Source organism: Tetrahymena thermophila (genome assembly GCF_000189635.1).
Source record: "Tetrahymena thermophila SB210 genomic scaffold scf_8254645, whole genome shotgun sequence".
Lineage (NCBI taxonomy): Eukaryota > Ciliophora > Oligohymenophorea > Hymenostomatida > Tetrahymenidae > Tetrahymena > Tetrahymena thermophila.
In genome coordinates, this window is record NW_002476413.1 from 483118 (window position 1) to 501951 (window position 18834).

An 18834-nucleotide genomic window follows, 5' to 3' on the forward strand; every position below is an offset into this window, starting at 1 on the left:
AATCTGTTTAAAATATTAATTTCCTTTATCTATAAACTAATCTTATTGATTTAATTACATTGATTTCTTGATCAAAAGAAACATTTATTTCATTTATCTCTTTAATAAATAGATATACAATAAAATCCAAACCTGACATCATAAGTACTAATATAACATTATTATTGATGTATTACTATTTTTTTACTTTCAACAGTCGCTTTATCATTCATTTTTATCCTTACAATTCAACAGATTAAGATAAAATGTAAAATGGTTAATTAGCATGGTTACTTGATCTTATTAATATTTAACTATTTTCTTAATTAAGTTAAGCAATTTAAATCCACATGATTAATTGAAATTTATGTACATTTTTAATGCTTAAACATTTTTATCATCCTTTAATTTAGATCTTTAATTTTCTCTGAGAGCCAAATAGTATTTCAGATAATTTTTTTCATAAATCAAGCTTCATCAAAGGTACAATTAAAAGACCTATCAAGTGACTTCAAATGTTTTTTAAGAGACATCTTTTAAATTTGTCATTCAATTTCTATTACATTTTATAAATTTAGAATACATTTTTTGAATAAAATTCTATTGAAAAATGTATTAAATAAAATGTGAGGATATGGTATAAATGATTAAGACAAGCATGAATCTTTTTTTTTCCATAAAAAAATGATATTTAGTTAAGCAAATAATTTCATATTTTTAAATCTTAAATATACAGTAAGCTTTTTAAAATTGACAATTAAAATTAAAATTATCTTTACTTTGAAAGAAAAATATTAAATTTTTTACAATGTAACAATGTAATTAAGTCTATTTTATAAAAAATATATGGAAATTAAATTTAAATATAAAAAATTTTCAATCGAAGGTGATGCACAACTCTTAAACTTTAAAATGCTTATTTAAATATTAATTTTACAATATGCTGACAAATCATAGAAAATAAGAATTAAAACATTAATTTAACACAGAAATATATTAACTAATTTTATTAAAGAAAAAAATAATTTTGGCTTTTGATTTGTATTCTTAGCCACATTTTTTGATTCTTCATGAGTTTATTGCCTTTAATTTACATTAAACAAAATTAAATTAAAAATTTATTTGTTAAAAATAATTACCTTGTATTGTAATGAAGTTTAAAAGACTTAAATTAATATATAAATTATAAAAAATATAATCTAGACATTGATAGCTTTCTCTTTTAATTCTACTTTTTGTTTTTTTAAATTGATTTTCTACTATTCATATTCAACTTAATTCTTCTCTCTCTTCCTTTTTGAGTTTAAATTACTCATTTTGTTTTCAATTTAAGAGTTCTCATCTTCATGATTCTTTAAATTAAATAATAATTAACAAGGCTCTTCAATTTTCTTGGAGTTATCTCTATTTTATTGAATATTGCTAACTAAATTATTTTGATTTTCTAATGGCTCATTTTAGTTAATTTTTTAGTTATCTAAAGCTTTTTGTATTAAATTCTCATTTTAATCACTTTAATTACCATAAATTAATTAATTTTCGATCTCAACATTATCTTCTTAATCATTTTAATTGTACTTACATTAAAGATTATTTTCTTATACTGTCTAAACAGAATTTTAACTTAAATTTTAAGTTGAACTTCTAGAATATAGATTATTAAATTGATAAGGAAGTTAATTTTTCTATACCTATTAACTTTCTTATAGGTTATAATTATTAATTTTCTTACTATTATTCTCTTTTTCTTCTTTTTCATCTTCTTGTTCTTCTTCAATAGAAGTGTATAAGTTTTACAAAGTATTCTCCTAGATTTCTAATTCCTATTAATCTTCTTCTTCCTCTAAATTATCATCAGTCTCTTCTTACTCTTTTTAGTAATCTTCTTTTTTCTTTTACAAAAATCTTAAGAATTCTTCTTCTTAATTCCATTAATCTATCGAATAAGTGATCAAATCTTCATTAAGTACATTATAGAAAACAATATTTTTTATACTGTAACTTTTCTTTTTTAATATGTATGCATAAACTAGAGACTTTTTGATATAAATAAATTTGCTTGAATATAAATTATGAAGCTAATTGAAAATGTTTACTTGAATAATTTATTCTTTAGAAATGCTTAATTTAGACTTTCCTTAATGATAGATAAATTAAATTATATCACCTTTATCCTATTATAATTTATTTTAAAATTTATATTATAAAAAAAAAATTATTCATTCAATCACTCACTATATTAATAAATAAATAAATAATTTACTTTATCAAATGCTATTAAATCTATAACTCCATTTAAACTATCATATTCTACTTTCTTTTTTATTTCAAACCTATTCTTATCATATTTTAAATTGAGACTTTTTAAAAATCTATTGATATTTAATTTTAAATTCCAAGGTTAAAGTAATTCAATATCATCTCTGTACAATGATCTCCTTATTCCTTAGGAAATTAAATGGCATTTACTCACATTATAAACATCTTTGATAATATTTTCTGTTTTCTATGTTTTATCTGAAAATTTTAAATAACTGTCAACATATTTCTACTTATCCATAAAATCTTCAGGAAAATAATCCAACGAGTGACTCTCAGTTGCATGGCAAATATCTCTATTTTAAATATTAAAGATACTTTATTTATATTTGATTAAAATAAATCATATTACTCATATTTTAGTTTATTTTTTTCTAAAAATGATTTAATTTATGTACGCATTTCTTGTAAAATTTTAATTTCATTTTGATCAAATTGCTACTTGTTACTGTAATGATTGTTTAAACAGTTTATAAATTACTCCTGGCTGTTCAATATTTCTAAATCTATTAAACTTTTTTTGTTGAAGAATTCTATAAATTTATTATAAACAACCTTTGATTTTCCTTTCCAATTTATTGTACATAGTATTTTCTCAGCATCTTCATTTAAAATTTTCTAGCTTTATAAGTATTTTTCGGTAACACATCTATAAAGTAATCTAAATAAAAAATAAATGTAAATGTAAGTTCTCATTTTTATTATGATAAATATAAAAAGGTTGAATAACCAAATAAGATTAATTAAATATTTTTATATTTTTATTTATTAAGTGTTAAATGGCTGGTCTTGTAGAAAAAGCGCGGAATTTAAGTTTATATAAAAAGTAAGTTAGTATTTTATTTTGATATTATTAATTTATCTTTACTGAAAATTAATTTATTAAATTTTACATGTCAAGATAACAAATCAAATCTTATTAAAGAGCGTTTTATCTTATTTTTTAACTGTTGTAAGTGGCCTCTTTTCCTGTTTCTTTATTAACAAGTTATATTTTTTATAGAAAACTGTTCACTACTTCATAGTCATTAAAGTCAAAATTTTGTATGATATCAGCTATGTTGTTCTTGATATTTAATGGTTTAAAATTTGATTCTATTTTAGAAAAATAATTTAAATTTATTTTTTTAATTTAGATTTTACTTTTTGATTGGATTTAAGCTATATGTTCTCTTTTAAAATTTGTATCTTAGCATTCATATTATTCTTCATTAATTTCACTGAAAAATCTACATATCTTAATAATTAAAATATTATTATTGCATGTAAATATTATCTAAAGTTTACATATTTTCCTTTTTATTTTATGAAAGAAAAGCTTAATTATTCCTTAGCTCTAGTACAAGCTACGTAGAATAATCTTCTGCACTCGCTTAACTTTTCTTAAATTTCGTTTTCTTCTTATAAATAGTTGATGAAAACTCCTGGAAAATTTGAATCATTAATTCCGATTATAAATACTACTTTCCATTCTAAACCCTTAGAAGCATGAATCGTGCTCAAAGTCAAGTTCTTTTACTCCTCAGTAGCATCAGAATTATCACAAGTGAAAACATTATTCATATCTCTGAATCTTAAGGAATAGGGAATTATCTGTTATAAAGTAGAATTATGCTTTTCTAAAATTTCCTAAAAATGTATTAATGGTTTTCTTGTAGGACTAAGTATTGCCAAATCACTCCACTAATAGATATTTATTAAATTTTGAAGTTGTATAATTATATCATTTACTAACTCATCTGAATTTTTATAAAGTCTAATTTTAGGATAAAATTTCACTTAGTCCGCTATTTTTTTAAAAAATTTGAACATGTTTACATGTAGCTAAAGTATTAAAAGATTATTAATCATTTAATTATGTAAAGAATTTGTTTATTTAATTCGCTTTAATATTTAAAATATAAAAAAAATTTAAATTAAAATAATAAAATGATTTTTATTTATTTATTTAGTTTTGTGATCTATACCTTCTTTTAAGCTTTACATAGGTTTTGCAAAATGCTACGTGTTTGCAAAAATTTAATTGCAGAATTTTGTGATTTTGCTTGAACATCTAAAATTTATGCTAAGGTGATATGTTTTTATTTCCTATTATGAGATTTTTAGTATATCTTAATTTATTTTGCTTTGAATAAATTCTAATTTAGTATCTCTAAAGCTGTAAATATTTTAAGCCTCATCTCCTAGTTTAAATAAGATATTTATAAAAAATCCTAAAAAAATAATTTTAAAAATTAGGTTGATTTAATTAAATAAATAGTAGAAGTTAAACAAACAATACCTATAACAATAATTTTGCATCCTGCTTTTTTGAAAAGAATTAGGATGTCATACTAGATTTGATTTACATCTTAAAACTCATCAAAAAAAAAGTATTTATATTACTTTAAAACCTTTTATTCTCCTTCTATTGTACTTAAGTAATTTTTAACTTTATATCCAAATTCTTTTACATCTAATTTAAAGTTTTTATCATTATCTTTTATATAATTCTTATAAATATCAGCAGTAAATTTGTCTATGTTCATTATATTTTTTTCTTCTACTTCATCTTAATGTAACACTTGTTTTGCTTTTATTTTTAAGTTATTAGCAGCTTCAACATTAAAAGTACTCAGTAATATTTAGCTTGCAGGTATTCCTTATTTAATCAAATACTCGATTCGATAAATTAGTGTAGTTGTTTTACCTGAACCTGCGCATGCTAAAATTCTTTGATCTTCATCGATATTCGAATAAATTATTTTTTATTATTCATCAGTTAATGCTATGTTTTATTAAAAGCTATTGTTATCTGAAACTTTTTATTCCATTTTTCAACTATTTGCCCTTTCAAGATAACAATTTATTCTTATTATATTTAATTAATAACTTATTATTTATTTTTTATTATTTTTTTACTTAAATGAGAGACAGACAAAAATTATAATATTTTCCTTAATTATTAAAGATGTGTTTGCATATTCAATTACAAGATAATTCTAATAATTTAATTTAAAATAGTTGTCTTTGTCTTTTTAACAAACGATATTATAATATTTTCCTATAATTATTTAAGATATCTCTGTCAGTCAATTTATTAAAAATTTAATCTTTGATTAAATATCTTTTTGTTATTTTTTTCTTCTATCAAGTTCGAAACCTGTTTCAAAGCCTTTTTTTATTTTTTTTATTTTATTAAATAATATTAATTGTTTTACAAAGTAAATATTTCTAATTCACAATATAATTTTTAGAGAATAGTAAAAAAAGAAAAAGGAAAACAAAAATATTTTAATTTTATATCAAAAAAATGTTAAAATTATTACTGATCGATATTTTTAAAAAATTTCAAGTTATCTATAGATATATCGAATCAATCATCCTTATTAATTACTATTAATTTACTTTCAAATTTTATTGGAAACTCGTTTCTTTTATGATTTTTTTTAATTAACTAAATAAAAAGATAATATTTAATACAAGCTCATATCTTAGTTCTTAAAATTCTATTATTTTTAAATAGAATATAATTTTTCTATTAAATTTGATTTTGTTGATTTTAAAAGTTAGGTTTGCTTTTAAATTTTTTCATCTATCTTTAAAATTTTATTTTATTATTGATTATCAATAATTTTCTCATGCTAAATACTTGATTCATTTTTTCTAATAATTTATTTAAACTTGATTAAATTTTTTAGTTTTATATTTATCAACAACTTTTTCAATAGTATTTATAAATTATATGCTCAAATATCTAAAGGGATAGAAATTTACTAGCTTAGCAAAATGATTAATACATCTAAAAGATACCAAAAAAGCTTGGAGCTTAAACCTTCAAAAAAGAAGAGCTTGGTAGTAGCAAATCAATTCAAAGCTATTATTACTGTACTGAATAATTTCATAATCGATGGTTCTATAAAGACCTATCGATGTTAGTTATCAGAACAATAATGCATAATATTATCATTATTTTTTAAGTAAATTTGAATTATAAGTATATGCTTTATAATTTTACAAGATTTAAATCGTGAAAATTTGGCTTTAAAATTATTGCTAAAATACCTCTGTCAAATCTAAGTCTCTAAAACCTTAGAATTATTGAAAAGGCTAATGTAAATACAGTGTAGTACTTTTCTAATAAAATTTAAAATTGATAAACCTTATAATTTTATAAGAATGAGAACACAAACAAAAACAAAGGTAAATAAATAGTAAGTGACTTAACAAATAAATAAGCTAACAATTAAAGATTGATTAACATAAATTCATTCTATTTGATTATTAATCAAATATATTTTTAGTAACTGTAGAATAAATAATCAGAAAATTGGAGTTTCAATTAGATTACTTTAAAAAATTTTTGATAGAATATTTTTAAAAAATTAAAAAATAAAATTTGATAAATTCTTAAAATAAGAAAATAATTTTAATCGACTATAATCATATTACAAATAGGTAATTTAAAAAATGATAATATAAACTAATACATAAGTGCATTTAGTATTGAAATAAAATTTCTAATAATTAATTAAAACAAACATTTTTAGTTTAAATGTATTTCATTAAAATTATTTATTTTTGAAAAGCATAAATGTAAACCAAATGAGCGATAATAATATTAGAAGCTCTTTGCAAAATGTTATTTGAGTATGTTTAATATCATAATTTGGTTCAATTTTTATTTTCTTTTATATATCTTATTAAAACTCTTTTTGTAATTAGTGAATGGTTTCATTCGCTTTTCTTTTGCTGTTTAATTGTTTTAAATTACTGTTTTATATATTTTTTATATTCTAAAATCTTTAAATTTAATAATTTTAAGGGAAATTAATATTCTCAACATTAGTTTATTAGTGTATTTCTTCTAAACATTTTTATGTTACAATTTCTTTTTTCTCATTATTATATTCTATAATTTCACCTATAATTTTAATAGAATAAAATATTTTTAGTAAATAAAATTGTTCAAAAATATTTAAATTGTAAATTAAAACAAATTAGATCAAGATTAAGATTAAATTTCTTCATATAATATTTTAAATATATTTAAAAAAATTACCTTGTAATGGATGACTTTATAAGTTTTTAATTTCATCATTTTCATGAGAAGCTAAATGATAATTTTTCTTATTATATTGTTAATTCAAAAATTAAATGTCATTTTTTTAATGATAATTTGAATTATTAGCTATTTAAAGATTTTCAAATCCATTTTAATAGTTTTAAATTTAAAATGATTCCATATTTTAAAGTGTGAGTTATTTTGTATTTTAAAATTAATTTTAATTGTCTAAATTAGATATTATCTTATTGAAATTTTTTTACATTTAATTGTTTTCTATTAAATTCGTCATACCATTTCCAATATTTTCAGAGTTGCTTTTCTACAATTTTAGTTTGCTTCCATTTTGATTAAATTATTATAAATTTTATTTATTTTTAGAATTTTCCTAGTTAGTTTGAAATTCGCTTTTATCTATTTATTATTGTGTTTTATTAGACTAATTACTCAAATATAAGTTATTTTAACCACTCTAGCCATAGTTATCTTATTATTACTCTTTATATTCCACCTAAAATTGTTTACTTATCTCTGATTCATAAACATTAAACTAACTTTCAATTTTTAGACCAGATTATGATTATTATTTGTTTAAATTTACAGTATTCTATTTATTTTATAATTAGCTTTCAATAATATATTTTTCAACATTTTAGTCATTAAATTACTATTATGACTATGATTCTTACTCAGAGTTATCTTGTTTCATTTATGGTAAATCTTCATATTTTTATTATTGATTATTTATATACTAGTCATTAATAGAGCACTGGATAGACAAATTGCAATTTATAAAGTGTTCATAAGGTTATTTTTGATTATCTTCAAAATAAATACTGACTTTTTAATCTTTCATATCTTGCTCTTATTCTTTATTGTTTTCATATTCTTAATTATTTTTATGTGAGTCTGAGTGATTGAATAATTAACTAAATGTAATTTGATCATAAATTTAGTCACATATTTAATTTTTTTCACTTAAATTTTCTTTATAGATTTATTAATTTTGTTTTAAATGATCTTTGTTTTCAACATCATCTTGTGAATATCCTTTTTTACTTTCACTTTTAACTTCAATATCTCGTCTTTTACAGCCAATATTGCTTGTTTTCAATTATGATTCAGAGTCATATTATTAAATAAAATCAATTTCAGATAAGTTAATAGGATTAATTTATAACTGTGAGGTCTACATTATATCTAGCTCAGATGATAAGGAATCTTATTCAAATTAAATATCATCGTTATTTTAAATTTCTTCTTTTTCATGAGATGATTCAATAGATATTAAATCATTACAGTTGAAAAAACATTAATTTTATTCTCTATTATGAATTTTTTCATTTATTAATGGAATTGTATTGCCAATATCTCTCTCTTGACTATTTTAACCTATTTTTTAATTTAAACCAGTTTCATTATTAAGTTTTATTGGATTTAAGTTTGAACAGTTTTATAACTCATTGATGTTTTAATTTTATTGATTTATTATTTAGTTTTGATAATTAATTTTGTTAGAAAACTATTCAAGAAATAAATTAACATTTTAATTAACCTTTTCTTAATATTTTTATTCAAACAACTATTGCTGAATTTATCTTTCATTTTCCATTTCGTTTAATGTTCTTTTATCAAAATTTTTGCTATTATTTAAAAAGTCTAATTCCTAATCATCTTCGATTACAACATATTCAGGCTAAATCGCTTAGCTTAATTTAATTGGAGTTATATTTAAACTACTAGGTGATAGCGAAATATTTTAATTTTGCTTGTTTGAATAATTTGATTCAGTATCACTAAAATCTAAATTACTTACATTTTTTTAATGAATTTTTTAAGACTTTTATTCAGTTTGATAATCACTTTGATTTTAATCTAATTCACATTTATTTTCCAGTAACTAATTTATATTTTTCTGATTTGAACTTATAAATTAACTTCCTGACTCCAAAAATTCTAATTCATTTGATATTTTTTCTACAAAGTGCAATTTTTTGTACTCTGTCCCTAGTTTTTCATTAATTTTGTGCTCGCTTACTTCTATTAATTATTATATGCCATTGCATGAGTTATCTTTCTTCACATAATCTTGGAGCTGCTCAATATAATGCTATGTATTATAATTATCTCTAAATTCTTCGCTTTATATTTCTATACAATCTTAAGAGTCTTCCTAATCCTCTTCAATTAATATGTATTCATTTTAATCAATTGGTGGATCATTGGTAAAGCTTTAACTTTATTATTATTTTTCTATAATTTTATTTAAAGAAGTCTAAAAAAGGAAATCACAAAATTCATTTTCTTAATTCCAATTAGAGATATCATAAAATGAAGTATATCCTTGCAGGGGATTATAAAATGCAATTGAATTAATTTTTTCACCCTATTTTCTCATCAATGATGCATATGCTAAACACTAATTTAAACAAAAAAACATTAAATTTTATTTAATTATTTTTTTATGTGTTAAGCTCATAAATAAATATTACATAAATTAATGTTTTTAAAACAAAATAATTTAGCTCTTTTCATATTTTATTTCCTAAAATTTCTTAAATATATTTTTATTTACTATAAAAAAGAATAATTCATATTTACAAAAATAAATATGAATTTCTTAAAGTAAATATGAGTTATCCTTTTTTTAGTAAATATGCACCAAAATTTTTTTTGTATTAAAAATAATTCAAAACAAAAGATAACCTGTATAATGTATTCTTTTTGTACTTCATAGGATGAAGAGGATTTAATTTCAAAAATAGTATCATCTGCAATAAAATCTATTTCACCAATTAAGTTATCATCTTTTACCCTTTTTTTAACTTGTATCTTTTTAAAATTTTACTTTTTAAGAAAATCCAAAAACTTATCAATAATTAATTTTAAATCTATTGGATTAAATAGCTAGAAATCGTTTCTATAAAGACTTCTTCTTATTAAATTTACTAATTAGCCACATTTGCTGACATTGTAAATATCATATAAAATATCCATAGTTTAGTAATTTGGATTACAATATTTTTTATAGCTTTCTATATAAATGTGTTTGTCATCAAAATCTTCAGGAAAAAACTAAAGCACTCGATCATTCTTTCCTTCAATTAACAAATGGCTGACGTTGCTAATATTTATTTTAAAGAAATTGTTAAAATAAATGGCTAAATAATCATAGTATTATTTATTACCTGTAATTTAAATTATTTCTTGCCATAAATTTTTTTAATTCCTCATAGATATCTTTTAAAACTTTTATTTCTCTATCTTAAAGTTTAAAGGTTTGCTTACTCTTTTCGATATAAAACATATTAATTACATCTATGAATTCATCTGAATCCTCTATCTAATCAAATTGTAAATTCTTATTTTCAAAAAATTGCTTGTATTTAAAAACAATCTCTGCCCTTTAATTAGCCCAATTTATAGAAAAAAGGACTTTCTCTGCATCACTATAAGTATAGCCTTAGACAGAGTTATATTTTTCAGCAATTATTCTTTAAAATAATCTAATATTATTAATATTAATGAAATTATTACAAATTTAAAATATTAATTTACATATCAATATAAATCCCTAAATCCACCGAAAGTCTATTTTTTGCAATTTACTTTATATCAAAACTTGGCTTTTTATGAATATCTTCCTTGAGAAAAAATTTAATATCTTTTAAATATTTATCTATTTTCTCTAAATCATGATAATTGAATTCTTCAATAATTTTAGTTATTTAAGTCTAATTTTCCAAACCTTTATGCCTGCAATTTTCTTTTTTAAAAAACCAAAAATATGTAAAAGATAAAATAAATAAATGAGTATATACTATCAATCCTTATATATTAAGGTTACGTTTAATTATGATATAAAAATTTTTTTATGTTAAGAGTATTTTTTAGCTTTTGAAATAGGGAGGACAGACAATATTCTTAATTTATGAGGATTCACAGTATATGTTGTTGAAATTTCTTAGTTCAACCTATATGGTATGAACTAAATAATAGTTGAAGATTAAAAATAATTTTTTTTGTTTAATAATTTATAAATAACTTAATAATAAATAAAAATATGTTTGTTACCTTGGCCTTATATAGGTGCAAAATCTTCTTTTTTTATATTTTCATCTACTTTAAAATATTATTAATCAATCTCACTGAAAAATCTACAAACCTATTAAAAAAATGAAATTTTATTTATTTTAATAAGATGAAAAAATATTTTGTACTATAGGACATTTTTCTTATGGTTTCCTTTATAAAATAGAAAAATTAAGCTGATTAATAGCTCTTGTACACCCAACATAGAATAATCTCCTGCATTCTTCTAATTTTTATAGTTTAAATGTTCTCTAATTCATGAATTCTCCAGGAAAATGCTAATCATTTATCCCTATAAAAAATACTATTTTCCATTCTAATCCTTTTGCTTGGTGCAAAGTACTTAAAGTGAGCTTAGGTTCTGTATCATTGGGATCATCATCATTGATCGAGTAAAATTCTTTAATGCTCTAAGATCTGTAAATAAAAGGGATTTATCCATTAATTAACTCCTTGTTATTCTTTTCTAACTTTTCTTCAAAGAATCTTAATGGAAGATTTGTTGGACTTAGAATAGCTATTTCATTAAGTGAGTATGTTTCTTATAGATATTTAATTTAGTCAATTATGCTGTTAACTTAGTGTTCCCAATTTTTATATAGCTTAATCTATGGCTACTAGCTTTTTTAGTCTTTCAATAAAAAAAAGATGATAAATTTGATAAATATCTCTCTCTAAAAAAATAAGACAATAATTAATATTCTATTAAATGATAAGAATAATATAATGTTTTTAGAAAATAGTTGCAATCAAATCAGTATCTTATTATAGAGATAAAATAATAATTAAAAAAACATTAGTAAAGAAAAAAAGAAAGTGTTTAGATTAATTACAATTCTTTTATGTGTTGTATTTCATCTCTTTTTAAATCAAATATTTGGATTTAGCTATAATTTAGTTTGAAAACTCTGTTATAGGCTTAGAGCACCTATAGTTTAAAGATAGTTAGTATTCATGTATCTTTTTATTTGTTATTTTTAATACATCCTAATCAATTTATTTCTAAATCAGTTCCAATTTTGAGTCTCTGAATCCATAAATGTTTTAAGCATCATCACCTATTAATTTAATTGAAAATCATTTTAAGAGAAAAGTATTTAAATATGTTTGTGGATTTAATAGGAATAGTTATAGTTAGTTATCTATCATCTTTAAAAATACATTTTTAGCATAATTTATGTAGCAGAATATGATAAATTGCAGATATTATTGTAAAAGTAGAAGAAATAATTATTATTACCAATAACAGTAATGTTGCTACCTTTCTTTTTAAAAAGGATTAGAATATCATATTACAATTGATTTACATCCTAAAACTCATCAAAGAAAAAGTACTTATACTTTGACAATACTTATTATTCCCCTTCAGGCGTTTATAAGAACTGATAAAGCTTATTACAAAACTCCTTAACACTAGATTTTAAATCAGATTATTACTTTTAAGCACTCAAAATGAATTTTTAGTATATTTTAAAAGCCACTTTATCAATATTTCCTATTTCTATCCTGCAAGACTGGCATCCTATTATTTCTTTTGCCCTTTTTTTTAAGTTTTTTCCAGCATCAACATTATAAGTAGTGACTAAAATTTATTCTGGCTAAACTCCTTAGTCTATCAGATATTTTAATCTTATCACTAAAGTTGTTGTTTTACCAGAACCTGCACATGCTATAATTTTTTAATCTTCATTTAAATCTGATAAAATTACTTTTAATTATTCTTAGCTAGGCCTGATCTCACACTCCGATCCATTATAATCCTAATAATTAATTACTCTATATTTATTTTAGTTGTCCATTTTTGATAAGAACTTACTATTATTAGTAATTAAAATTATTTGATTTACCCTAATTAATAGTACCTATATTAGATTAATTTCAACCAATTAAATAGAAATATTTTCGGTATATATAACTAACTAAAGGAAAAAGATATATTTTATAAAATTAAGCAATTTGAATTTTATTTGATAAACCGCGGACTGTTTTGCGCAATAATAATAAAAGAGTTTGAAAGCAAAATAAATTTTAATTAAGATGATTGAAATTTAATTTTTAATTTGAAATTGCATTTAACTTAATATAGCTGTTAATCTTGAGATTAAATATTTATTTATTATTTGCCTACAAAAATTAATTTGAAATATATATAACTAAAATACAGAGCTAATAAAACACAATTAAAATTATTATTTTATTTTGTTGATAGATTTTAATAAAATAACAAAATATTTAACTTATATTATATTTATATGAATTTTAATTATTGTTAATATATGAATTTATAGTTGAAATTAAGAAATGAAAATTAATGGAATTTAATGTTTTTATTTCTAAATTCATCAAATAGTAATTCATTATTATTTTGCTTATTTAACTAAAAAAATTATTTACAAATAAATTGAATGCATTTAAAACATGTTATTGAATTGAATTTCATATTTAAGGATATTAAATTAAAAAAATAATTTAATAGTTAATACTTTATAATAAAATATACAAAGACAATAATTCATATGAAAAATGAGCTTATTATTTAATTAATTTGTTCATTTTTGATTTAACATTATTAATTTATAAGCACATTACTATTTTTTTTATGTAATTTCTTTTATAGATTAATTGCTAAAATACTCTCATCTCTTGAGCTAGCTTTATTAATTAGCATACATTCTGTTCAAAACATATTAATATGACTTTACTAACATTATTTTACATTCTAAATAGTTTATTAAAATTTATTTTGTCAAGTATTAAGGTAGGTATACATTTCTATTAGGATTTCAATTTATGTAAGAAGCTATTTAGTCAGTTATTTTAATTGAAAATAATTTCTTCAACTTTTTCGTCTGACCACGAAGGGTGAATTTTACCTTAGACTTCTTAATATTTGTTATAGTAAGAATATAAATTTTCATTTCCTTCATCTGTAACTTCAAAACTTTCTTCTCTTTTCATCATTTTCTTTTAGATGGTTTAAATATTTTTTCTCCTTTTTTTAATCGCTTTATAAACATTTTCAAAGATAGTATTAATAAACACATTAAAGACCAACATATATTTAGCAAATTAAATGTAGCTTTCTCTTGTAAAGAACCCATCTATTTACTCTGTTAGAAGATATGAAATGGTTACTACATACATCATAGCAATAGCAGCTATTCTTGTTGCTACAGTTACAATTTTATAGTTGTAAAAACTGTACATAGAATATTAATAAACTATAGCAAATCTATTTCCTATAAAGTGAAAAATCAGCCCTCCTAAGACATAAAACCAAGCTATAGGACAAATAAAGCTTATAATTATACCAAAAGTGTACTATTTATACAATATTACAACTCTCTTTTCGAGTGGAAAGTTTGGTCTCTGATAAAGGTTATTTAGTGCTTGCTAAAAATATTGCTTTTTACCTCTTTGTATTTTCCATTTCCTATATCTATGCAAAAGGTATTAAGGCCCTAAAAAAATTTCAAGTAAACTAAGACCACAAAAACCCTAATTTGTGAATTAAAATAATTTTTATATGATGATTTGCTAAATAATATGTTATTACAGAAATTAGTGTGACAATTCCATATACCTTAACATTGACTTTTTCGTAATCAACTTTATCCTCTTTAAAATTAATAGAGAAGTAAGTTAAAAAGATAGGAACAATTATGTAGAACTACAAGTGAAAGGCAAAGTTGCATACAACCATATAAATTGATTCTATATAGAGTGTTGGCTGTTTACTTTTTTGCAGAAGATATTTCATAAATATCCATACAAAGTTAGATATTACGAACAAGATTAATGAAATTAAATAATCTGTAACTTTTTGGGACAAAGTTTCATTTCTGGATTTTGAATTAAACTACCATTCATATAAAAACTAAGTCAATCTAGGCAATCCAATAAAGATAATTAATGTAAAAGCTATCAAAAGTACAGAAAGTTATCCTCTTTTTTAATTAAAAAATGAAAATAAATAAATCAAAAAAATATTTTTTAAAATTTAAACCAATCAAAAATAATTTTAACTTAGAAAAAACCAAATTCCTTCTAAAAAAGGGTGTAAGCAACACAAATTTATTATTGTAAAAATTCCTTCAATTTATAAAGGTAAAACTAAACAAGAAGAATTTTATTTACTTTTATTTGCCCAAGTATCCAATGTTTTACCAAATAATTTCTGATAACTCTGGAGCTTTCTCACATATTATCCTACGTGTTGTTTTTTCCTTTGATTAATCACAAAGTTGTTATTTAAGTTTATGGACAGTGGATAGGAAGTAGCTTTTGTTTAGGAGATTGTAGACTATGATTTAATCCTTTTCAGAGAGAAAAGTGATAATAATCTAACCACTGAAAACTGAACTTTCATCAGATAATTACTTAAGCTATGAGTAGTTAAATCTTAGCTTTTCGATCAACTTTTATTTTTTGGTTTACTTAGTACAACTATATATCTTTTAAAGTAGATCCATTCTTTGATTGACAAGTTTATGCTTTTCATAAGTATTATATATATTGGTTATGCAAGCAATTTTGACATTTAGGTTGTAAGTATTTTTAACAATCAATTGAAGATTCTTAACTATTTCTTCATCTGTATATAATTATGGTAAATATTTAATAAGTAGACTTTACTTCCTTAATTTAGTGAGCTATGTTTCTTGCTTTATTTTATTCATTTTTTTAAGAATTTATGGAGATTAATAGAAGAATATATTACTCACTTGTAATAAAAGTAATATAATAAACTTCAAATCTGCCAAATATATTTGTGTATCTTGATCACTATATCTCCTCAGTTAGACTTCACTGATTATACTTAATCTAAAGAGAGTGAGGCACTCAGGAAATTCTTATTCTTATGTTTACTTATCATGTTGCTTGCTATATTAAGTGCTGAATTCTTGTTAATTTTTATATTTATTTTTTATATTTGAGCATACTTTTTCTGTTTAGATTTAGAAGTATATTAAATAAATTAAGATGACTGCTAAGATAGTTGCTATAAAAAATTTATTTACTTAAAACAAATATGATAAACTTCCTCCGTATTTTTTGTTAATGCATGAATAGTTGAATTTAAAAAAAGTTAATTTTTTGTTATTAATCATTTTCCCGCAGCATTTACAAAATTATGATTCTATGTCATCTTAAATATTTTAATAATCCTATTATTATCTATCGCTATTTTAACTATCATTTATGCTTTACTCTCTCTTTTTGCTTTTATTTTCAATCTTTTTCTCTCCTAAAATATTTGCTTATTCATGTATCAGTGCTTCTTATATTGTTCCTGGGTATTTAAATGGATTAAAATCTGATCCGAATGATATTCTATCTGAACTATCAAAAAAGTCTTCTTAAACTCCTCTTCTTTCAAAGAAAGGAAATGATGGCTAAACATTCTTAACTGAGCTAGAAAACTCAGCTTTTAGTGTCTCTTTTAATAAATTTGAAACTCTTCTTTAAGGCTACTAAGGAGGCTACTAGGCTTAAAAAGGTAAATTATTATCTTATATTACATCTAATAATTCATTTTTGGATTCTTCTGTAAAGCAGCTGCTATCCATCAAAGATCACAAATAAATATATAAATAAATAATTAGACTGTATTATTTGATTTTTTTAGGTTAAAGTATATTGCTTAATATAAGATTCAACTATTTATAGAGAATTAATTTTATGTGTCAAAATACAATAATTAATGTATTAAATTTTAATTTGATGTAAAATTCATCTTTGAGTAAATCAAGTATTTTCTTACCTCCTGATCAGACATTTTTATAATAGAAGTTTTTTTGACTAATTTTAAACAAAATAAAAAGTACATCTATTTTATCAGATATATTTCAAATATTAATAACAGATAGATAGATTTCATAAAAATCAATATGAAACAATGAATTTTTGTTACAAATATTAATCAAAAGCTGAGCACTTCTTCTAAAAAAAACTGTTAAAAAATATGATAATTGCTAAATTGTTGAAATAAATAATTAAAATTGTTATTTAAATTTAAAAGGATTTAACTACGTGTCTTTTTATAAAGAATAGTTTAAAATAGCAAAATATTCATTCTTATAGCTTCCTATTTACAATATAAGAGGAAAGAATTTAATTCTAAAAATATTTCCAGATCAAAGAAACCCTTTGCTAGAGAGTTCTATGTAAATATCTTGTAAAAAAAAGTAAAAAAAAATACAAAATATTGTTTTTTGAGTTTCATTTAAATATTAAAGTTTTTAATAGATTAAAGCAAATTTTGTATATTAAAGAATTGATTTTTTAGATAAAGCATTTTTGAATTTATTAATAAATACTATTTTTACATAGCTTTTTTGCTTTTAAAAATTTTTTATGTATGTTTTAATAATAAAAATTCAAATTAACTTATGTATTTTTAAAATATTTAAAAAAATAATTTATTTTTAAATGCATTTATTTGCTTTATTTTGTTAAAACTTCATAAGAAATATTAATAATTATTGATTCATATTTGTTTTTTTAGAATTTTTAAGAGTTTTTAAATAAAATTAAAAAATAAATTTAAGTATTTAAATGCTAATTTTAGGATATTTAATTAATTATTCATTCTTACTTATTTAATTTGTTTTTTATTTAAATTGAATTTTATAAATAAGTAAATTGATAAACATTTTTAACTAAATTTTTGTTTGTGGAAGAATAAAAACATCTTAAAATTCAAAAGTGAAATTAAGGATTATTATCTTTATTGATGGAATTTTGTTAAAGTTTACTTTTATATAAAATAGATTTTAAATTACCTTATTTATTTCAGTAAAATTAAAGAAAAATATTACTCTAAATATACAATTTAAAAAAATTCTTTATCTGAAATCATTTTTACTTTTTTATGATTATAGAAAAATTTTTAATGTTTTCAAAACCAATTATTCATATATAACTGAACTCTTTAGTTTTTTGGCCACAATTAATTTTTAATCTGATTTTTTAATCAATCAAAAAAATTTCTTAAATTTTGTTCAGTAAATTATTTTTTTTGAGTGGTGAAAAAAGTTAAATTTATATTAACTTTTTCCTTTACTTAAAAAGTAAAAAATATACCTTAATATCATTGATATTATTTTTGAGAAAAGAGCTAAAGAGTTAATCTTACTTTTTTAATTATTATTACTATCATATTGTTATAAATTTAAATATTCATTCATTCATTCATTTTTTTTAAATGTGTGTTGAAAAATAAATTGTGTGATTAAAAAAACTAAATTGTTTTTTCAAAAAATACATATTTATGTGAGAATGCGTCAGGTAATAATTCAATTAATAAATATATATTCATTTATAAATACTAATAATTTTAAAATATCAAACAACCTTAAATAAGCATAAAACTAATTTAGCAAGAATATTTGTGCAGA

At 20.8% G+C, this 18834-nt stretch overlaps 4 protein-coding genes across 4 annotated transcripts; all 4 read right to left on the reverse strand. All coding sequences in view use genetic code 6, as the record gives it.

Moving 5' to 3' along the window:
• Positions 1 to 524: 524 nt before the first annotated feature.
• Positions 525 to 5111, reverse strand: TTHERM_00128640 (UvrD/REP helicase family protein; the record flags this gene model as incomplete). Its single annotated transcript, XM_001016345.2, has 9 exons — positions 525 to 2015; positions 2076 to 2153; positions 2243 to 2594; positions 2651 to 2959; positions 3192 to 3393; positions 3442 to 3535; positions 3586 to 4085; positions 4266 to 4481; positions 4580 to 5111. 9 exons carry the CDS (start codon positions 5109 to 5111, stop codon positions 525 to 527), a joined length of 3774 nt encoding a protein of 1257 aa, XP_001016345.2.
• A 1728-nt stretch (positions 5112 to 6839) lies between these two features.
• TTHERM_00128620 (UvrD/REP helicase family protein) lies at positions 6840 to 13329 on the reverse strand (the record flags this gene model as incomplete). The annotated part of the gene is made up of 9 exons (XM_001016343.2): positions 12675 to 13329; positions 12268 to 12492; positions 11563 to 12065; positions 11417 to 11507; positions 10901 to 11108; positions 10531 to 10848; positions 10049 to 10466; positions 7340 to 9761; positions 6840 to 7201 (listed from the first exon to the last, which is right to left on the reverse strand). The coding sequence occupies exons 1-9, from the start codon at positions 13231 to 13233 to the stop codon at positions 6840 to 6842; spliced, it is 5106 nt and encodes a 1701-aa protein (XP_001016343.2). The 5' UTR covers positions 13234 to 13329.
• A 913-nt stretch (positions 13330 to 14242) lies between these two features.
• Positions 14243 to 17004, reverse strand: TTHERM_00128610 (transmembrane protein, putative; the record flags this gene model as incomplete). The annotated part of the gene is made up of 3 exons (XM_001016342.2): positions 14243 to 14932; positions 14991 to 15381; positions 15572 to 17004. 3 exons carry the CDS (start codon positions 17002 to 17004, stop codon positions 14243 to 14245), a joined length of 2514 nt encoding a protein of 837 aa, XP_001016342.2.
• A 316-nt stretch (positions 17005 to 17320) lies between these two features.
• Positions 17321 to 18624, reverse strand: TTHERM_00128600 (transmembrane protein, putative; the record flags this gene model as incomplete). The annotated part of the gene is made up of 2 exons (XM_001016341.1): positions 17321 to 17387; positions 18521 to 18624. 2 exons carry the CDS (start codon positions 18622 to 18624, stop codon positions 17321 to 17323), a joined length of 171 nt encoding a protein of 56 aa, XP_001016341.1.
• Positions 18625 to 18834: the final 210 nt, after the last annotated feature.